Source organism: Colossoma macropomum, unplaced genomic scaffold (assembly GCF_904425465.1).
Source record: "Colossoma macropomum unplaced genomic scaffold, Colossoma_macropomum, whole genome shotgun sequence".
Classification (NCBI taxonomy): domain Eukaryota; kingdom Metazoa; phylum Chordata; class Actinopteri; order Characiformes; family Serrasalmidae; genus Colossoma; species Colossoma macropomum.
The window spans coordinates 28,636,191-28,644,357 of NW_023494788.1; the positions used below are offsets into that span (position 1 = coordinate 28,636,191).

General features: G+C 35.1%; 1 protein-coding gene across 1 annotated transcript in view; it reads left to right on the top strand.

Annotated features, from left to right (window-relative positions):
- The window catches only part of gdpd2 (glycerophosphodiester phosphodiesterase domain containing 2), a 28,195-nt gene extending 22,803 nt beyond the window's left edge, over nucleotides 1-5,392 (top strand). The window contains exons 14-15 of the mRNA XM_036569059.1: nucleotides 2,033-2,115; nucleotides 3,599-5,392. Of these exons, the coding sequence (XP_036424952.1) occupies nucleotides 2,033-2,115; nucleotides 3,599-3,668 (153 nt within the window). The 3' untranslated portion in view covers nucleotides 3,669-5,392. The remainder of the gene's footprint in view (nucleotides 1-2,032; nucleotides 2,116-3,598) is intronic.
- Nucleotides 5,393-8,167: the final 2,775 nt, after the last annotated feature.

An 8,167-nucleotide genomic window follows, 5' to 3' on the forward strand; every position in this document is an offset into this window, starting at 1 on the left:
AATTCTCTTTCATACCAGATAGTGCTTGAGGAGATGTTGAGATTATCTGTAAAAAAAATTTGAAGCTGAAGAAGTGGACCTTCCAGGATAATGATCCCAAACATACAAGTAAATCCACCAAGGAATGGCTCAAAAGGAACAAATGTAAGGTTATGGAGTGGCCTAGTCAAAGCCCAGATCTGAATGCCATTGAAATGCTGTGGGGGAATTTTGCTGCCCGTGCATGCAAAAAGCCCCTCTGGTAACTTATAACTGGTAGACAGTTGTAAGAAATGCCTACATAATTTTTTTTCTGCCAAAGAGGGCAGTACCAGTTACTGAAGCCAGGGGTGTACTTACTTTTTCTACAAACAAAAATGACATCTCAGTTAATCTTTTAAAAATAAATTATTCAAATTCAAATTTTCATAGTCTTTGTTCTATTACATAACATTTATCTATGCACACTGTTAAACTGAAGATCAAATGCTGACATGTCCACATATGTCAAAAAGATAAAACATTTCATGGGGTGCACTTACCTCTTCACATAACTGTGTAATATAATTACTATTATATACAGTATATTATAGGATAATGTGTACTTTTGTAAAAAATGAATATTTGTATGGGTGCTTTTTAATAGAATCATACGTCCAACCCAGGAAACATATATTCTGTACAATACTTATTGTGTTCTTATGTCAGAATATGCTGATTCTACAAACCTCAGTTACAAAAAAGCTGGAACAGTATGTGAAATGCTAATGAAAACAGAAAGCAGTGATTACTGAATTGACCTGTAATATATTAAAAAAAAAGTAGAAAAACACAATATTTGATGTTTTGCTTTATAACCATTATTGGATTTTTTTGTAAATAAATGCTAAATATAATTTATGTACCTAACAACACTCATGCAAACAGTCAGTCGTTTAAAGAATGAAGAACACAGTTGATACAGTTTTGAAAGCATTTTTGGCACACATTTTAGTGTCATACAAGTCTGGACTGCAGACAAACCAGTCTAGCACATGCACTCTCTGAATACATGGCTACACTGTTGTAATATGCAAAATGTTTTGTGGCATTGTCATGTTAAAATAAGCATTGACATCCCTGAAAAAGATGTCGTCTAGAAGGCAGCAAGTTCAGGTTACCCATGTCATGGGCAAAAATACACCCCCATACCATGACAGCCCTTTGCTTTTGAACTTTGGTAACAATCTACATGGTCCTTTTCTTATGACATCCATTATTTCCATATACAATCTGGTTGACTCTTCTGATCACAATACACCTTTCTGCTGTGCATCAGTCCATTTCAGATGTGCAGAGTCCAGAGAAGTCAACAGCATTCCTGAACATTGTTGACATATGGCTTTTGTTGTGCATAGTACACTCCTAAATTGCATTTGTGCATGCAGCGATGAACAGTGTTTGTTGTCAAAGGTTTTGTCGAGGTATTCCCAAGCCCTTGTGGTGATATCCATCACAGAAGCATGCCAGTTTTTAATGCAGTGCCGTCTTAGTTATTGAAGGTCATGAGCATTCAGTTGTGGTTTTCAGCCTTTCTCCAGGTGTCCTGAATCTTTTAGTTGTGTTATGCACTGTAGAGGGTGAAAAACATAAATTCCTAAAGCTGGATTGTTTGTTGATGCACGTTTTGGCAAAGTGTTTTTGGCTTGACCAATCTCTCAAGACTAGGCCTTTCCTGGATGCTTTTTACACCCATGCATGATTGCATCACCTCTGAGATGTTTTTAAGTCTTAAATTGCCCCTATTCTATTTTTCTTTGGAATGTGTTACAGGCATCAATTTCCAATAACAAAGTAAAATATGAAATATCTTGTCTTTGTACTGCTTTCATTTAAATGCACATCAAAGTGGATTTACAAATCATCACCTTTAGTTTTTATTGCCATTTTGCATACTGTCACAACTTTTTTGGAATTTAAGTTTGAGGATGTTATAACTGTGTATATGTGTGTGTGTGTGTGTGTGTGTGTGTGTCTGTATGTGCCTGTGTGTATGAATATTTCATTCCCCCAGAAATATCGTACGTACCTAATTATATGGATCACCACTGACCTGGTGTCATTGGTTCTGATGGTCGTTCTGTTTTACTTGCAAAGGTAAGTGACAAAGCACAGAATGGTTAATGGGGAAAAACTCATGCACATAGTGTCTGTTAACCCCTTAACAGATGAAAGTTTTATTACACACTTCTATAACCTAAGAATAGCTCCGCCAGTTTGCACTTAACTCCCAGTAGTTACTGAAGTATAAGCCTTTGTATGTAATAAGCTTGGCATTTTATGGGGTTGAGTAAAAGATGCCCCTGCAGACAACCTAATGGTGGCTAGAAGCTACTTTTAGTTGACTGCAAAATAACAAGCCAGCTTTTTTCCGTTTATTTGTTGATTGAACCAAAAAACCCTATCCCATGAGAAGAATATGAAGGCTAATTACCTGTATGGTTTTGTGACTGATCCTACTTTTTTCCAATCATATTGGTGTAAGAGAGAGTGTTAACTGTTAATTTTAACTCATCAATTCAAGGTGACTTCACAGTTCGTTGTGTCCAGTTAATTCTTATATTTTTATTTGTGTCCATTTTTAATTCCACCTAATTGACTAATTTTTAACATTTTTTGCATAATACATTTGTAGAGATGTAAACAAAGTAATCTGGAATATTTTGATGTGAAATGGTTCATTTGTAGTGAAACTTACCAACTCAGATTTCTTTAAAATAGAAGTGATAGGAATCAGAGGTCTCAATGTCTCAATGCCTACAATGCAAATATAGCCATTTAATTTACTGTCCAAAATTACAGTGAACCTACATGTGTCTTCTGAGTTTTAAATATAATGTTGATATTAGTAAGTTAAATCTGGAAAATCTGGAAAAAACATGTACATTTTCTTTGGGTACTGTTTTGCTTAATTACACTTTGCATCTGCCATGAGTAGTTTAACAAAATGTCAAAACTTCATCTCAAAACTACGAATTATAGACTTGATCAATAGGGAAATATTTTGATACCCATTTCATGTAATGTTCATGTTTTAGAAGCATTGAAGCTTCCAAGGATCATAACTATTTAATTATGCAGATTTTTTTTTTTTATTTGGTAGAATTCCCCTGTAAACAAAAACTGTACACTCTTAGAAAATTAAAAAGGTACCACAAAGGGTTCTTTGAGTGATGTCATAGAAGGACCACTTTTGGATCTCTAAAGAAGAATATTTGAAAAGGAGATTTTGTGAGTGTGACAAACCTTTTAAAAGTTTAAACAGCCTTCATGTAATGTAAAGGTTCTATCCCAATTAAAGGATTTTTTTCCTAGATTTTTGAATTTGAACATTATGGAGAGGTTCTTTAAACTTAAAAAAATGCACATCTCATTTACAACAGTGTAAACATTTTTGGGAATATAAACATGGTTCATTTATGGCAGTTCACAAAACAAAAAAGAAGTTTTTTGCACCTACACTAAGAGTGTAGATGTTAATTTAGCACTTTGGATTTGGCTGTGTAGATTAGCAAGATGTAATTATTAAACAATGTATAACAATCTAACAACTACTATTTTTCTGTGTCTTTGTGTACAGGAGAAAGAAATCAAGGAACCCCCTGGATTCCTCCTGGAATCAGAGAGAATTGTCTCCCTTCTTATCATAGTCCTAGAAGTACATGTTTCATCATTTGAGTAGGTTTATATAGGCCTGGGCAATATGACACTATTTATTGTTATCGTGATAACTTATATCGGAATGCTTTTCTCATCACATCATGGATATTATTGACATGTAAAAACTTCTTAACTATATGTTTGATTATAAAGAGAACATAATAACACAGGTCAGTGTGTGAAATTTTCAATACACTGAGTTGGATTTATTTGGTTGGTTTTTGATAGTATCTTTTAAATGTGGCATTAGTTTCAGTTCCCACATATCAGATGTCAAACAAAATAGATATTGTGGGATACCATCTAACGTATTGCATTTTTGTCATATTGCCCAGCTCTCAGTTTATACCATTTCACTGTTAATAAAAGGTTTAACATTTCTACTGTTCGCAGCTGTTGAAAACAGCATACCACATCCCACATGATGTGAAGTAGCCTGCAGTTTAAAAATGCTGCATAAAAATAATCTAGAAAATAAATACGTAGAGATGCAAGAAATATGTACTGATAACTACAGAAAAGGAATTTTGTGATTCTTGTGCCAGTGACCTTATAGTGTTCTAATACACTGGAATAAAGCCTTAATGCAAAGTTACTATGAAAAGATTACATAATAATTTCTTTGGGCCTGGGGCTGCAGATTTAGATGGTTTCTGGAAGAGTCATTCTTTGACAGGTTTTGTCCAGCTTGGAGATACTCAAATTAGTCCAGTTTAAATATCATTTTAATATTTTAAGCAAGTCTTAGAGTATTTGTGATGTCTCATCTTCATCATGCTTGAGGCCTAAGGACCGGTTTCTCACACCCAGGTTGTTTCATGGTGAATCACCACTGACATAACAGTTTAGTCTATGACCCTGCTTAACTCATGTCCAGGAAGCCACTCTTTTGTGCTTTTTTTAGAGTTCCATCATGCTGATTCATTTCATGCGTATTCGTTGGTGCACCCAGACACCCTTAAACTCAACCATGCATTCCTTATCTTTTTTTTTTTCCTTGTTCCTTAAAGATAATCTTACGTTTTAATTGGGTTTGGTTATTATTAATGTAGTTCCTCTTGAGAGGATGTTGAGAGTTATTGTAAGTTTTTTTTTTGTTTTTTTCTTTTTTGAGAAAATAATTAAAAATAACTTTATTCAGATTAGAGGAATTTTAACAAAACGTGTTCAAAAATTTATTAAAACACACTTAGAAGTACAGTCTCTTGAATAGTGGCATTTGTATATATTTTATAATATGCATTAATGATTAACTGTGAATGAATGTGCTGTATTTCAGCTTTCTTTCCTAGGACACATAACGTCGATTATAATGGACTAGAGTAAAATGATTGTTAGATTACTTTGGAGCTCTGCTGACGCTTTAGATCAGCTGAGCTTTAAGTCTTTTCTCTTTAACATGTTACTGTATTTAATGTGAATATGTAAACCACTGAGCCACTCCTGCCTCTTACTGTAACTTTTGATGCTAATTCTGTAGCTTGTGGTCAGGCATGCTGAACTCCTATTGAATGCTGCAAATATTTCTCCTGTATTGATGACTAGTGATTTTAATAATTACATGTAAGAGTTTTCGTCATATTGGATTTTTACAGCTCAATAAAGAACCAGCTTTCATAATCACTGAATTAAAAAAAAATAATAAAATGATTTATTTTAGAATTGGTCATAGAACTATTACTGCTACATCTCAATGGAATATGTGAATGTGGGACTTCACAAATATTAGTAACAGTAGCTGATTTTGCACTTGTGATTTTGACTGCTGTTGGTTCTAAACAGCATTCAGATACTGCACCCCACAGAGCCTGTTCTTTTGCAGATTGTAAATGGAGTAAGCCAAGGAAGTTTGAACACCACTGGTCAAATTATGAGTTTTGTTGGTTATTTAAATAAAAATAATAAAACGTCATCTACTGGAAGCAGACTTAAATATATCATTTTTCTGTGACTTTAAGTGCACGAATTATGTTTATTTTCTGCGTTTTATGTTTTCGTTTTATCCCTAATGTGTTAAATTCGCTTGTGCATAAAAAACATGTAGAAGTGTCCTCTGTAGAAGATATGTGCATATTTCACTTTGAAAATCTTTGGGTACCCAAACTTTTGTATATGACTGTATAGTTTTTACCTGTACTGCATTTATATATAAGAAGGAGATATTTTGTTATTTTGGCGATAACATGTATTACAGCATTTATTTCTGCATGTAGCTCCTCTGTAACTGACTGCCTGATATTTGGAAGAAAGACTGTAACTTCATACTAGTGTTCTTCTGTGACCTTGAACTGAAGCTGAATGTGTGGTTGGAATGTCCAGATAGTTGTTTTTGGCAGGCTCTGTAGTTGGAATAACCCTGAAGATGTTCTGTGTTACAAATACTTAGAGATTTAGTGTCCTTTTCCAAAAGCCAAAGGAACTTTAACAATATCCTGTTAATTAATTTCAGAGTGGAAAGAAAACAATCCAAAACAATCCATTATAAGTAGGCTAGTTTGCTTTGGTAATCTAATCAGTAGTTATTGAATTCTTCCTCTTTCATCCTGGTACAGCAGATTAAAATGATCCAGGCTACAGTGTTGTTATCCCCTGATGTTGATTTAATGCATGGGAATGCAGATCTTTGAAATTGTTAGATATGATGAGCACTGTGAATGTATGAGCTGTACTGAATGTACGCTGACCTTCTCTTTGTGTTTGGGCCAGTGTGTATTGTGCATGTTTAAAATGCATTTATAAAGTTTTATCACATAAATTGCCAGTTGCCTCTTTGCACATTTACAAATGGAGAGCATTAATCACTAGTTTTAGTGTAATGTATGGATGGCATTTTAACTCTCTTTTGGTGTTTTTTGTGTGTGTTTTTTCTGTTTTATATTTCTTTTGGTTGTTCTTTTCTGAGAGCCTGATGGTGAACGGTCACATGTTTTGTACATTATTGCATTATTGCTGTGAAAATAAAGCACAATTGATTAATCAGTTTTTCACTGTGTAATATTCCTGCACAACATTCAGTACATATTACCAGTCTATTTTATACTCTATAAAGGATGACGAAGGTTTATTGACAAAGCTCCAGAACCAGGAATATAAAATATACTTTTTGTCATTGCCTTTCAATAGTGCAATCAAAAACAACAGGAGGGGGCAATCCCACTGGGACCCATTGCACAGGGACCGTGGTTACTAAAATCTTTAGTACATACAGAAACTGAAAGATTCAGTTTCAAAGTGACATACGTCACCAGTCAGCTATCATCAACACTACACAGACAGCCCTAATATCTATTTATCTTCCTCTTATACAGAATGCATCAGTGCTAACTATTTTAGCATCCTTCACAACCTGCAGCATGATATTTTATTCTTTATAATTTAAAGATCTTAAAAGGTAAAAATGATTTCACTCAAGTAATACATCAAAATATGAACTGTATCAAAATATGTATGTCATACAGCAAGGGTTCTCTATGTAATCTATCTAACCTTATTTGGCCTGTGGTGTGTCAGATAGGTAGATACAATATATAATTATTGCAACTCAAATAAGTTAACAGTAGATACTAGTGGGATAAGTGGCATGACGTAAAGGCATCAGCCGGTTTAACCCATAACAATTGTGTGCAAACAAGCCAATTACCTTTTTTATGCATTGAAAGTCACTATTGTATGGAGGCCTATTGATAAATTTCTTTATTTTTGCACCAATACGATTCTAGTTGTGGCCCTGATTTGACCTGTTGTGAAGTGTAAGGATTGAACTATTATTTTGTGACCTTGATGTTTAGATTGTGGTGTAGATTACTGCAAAAATTCTTTGGTTAAACTTTAACAAAGGAAAATAACCAAGAATGTGGTATGTGGGCATGGCAGCTAGTAGTGTGCTATTCTTACAAGGGTCTACAGTAATATGCAAGTTTGGGCGCCTAAGGTCAAATTATGTAAAAATAAGCACACTTTCGGGCTGCACGGTGGCACAGTGGGTAGTGCTGTCGCCTCACAGCAAGAACGGCCTGGGTTCAATTCCTGGCGGGGCGGCCAGGGTCATTTCTGTGTGGAGTTTGCCTGTTCTCCCCGTGTCTGTGTGGGTTTCCTCCGGGTACTCCGGTTTCCTCCCACAGTCCGAAAACACGCAGTCAGGCTGATTGGACGTGCTAAATTGCCCCTAGGTGTGTGTGTGACTGTGTATGTCTGTCTGTCTGCCCTGCCATGGACTGGCGACCTGTCCAGGGTGTATCCTGCCTTCCGCCCAATGACAGCTGGGATAGGCTCCAGCTCCCCACCGTGACCCAGAAGGATAAGCGGTTTAGATGATGTGTGTGTGTGTGTAAGCACACTCTCTCTACAGAGAATACACATGCACATTTTAATGCACAATTAGTGTTTATTTGCTGAATTTAACATATTGTGAGGTGAAACAAAATGTGCAAACATTAGATTTTGTTTTATTTTTGCCAATATAAATAGAAATATGTGCTAAAATTTGGAG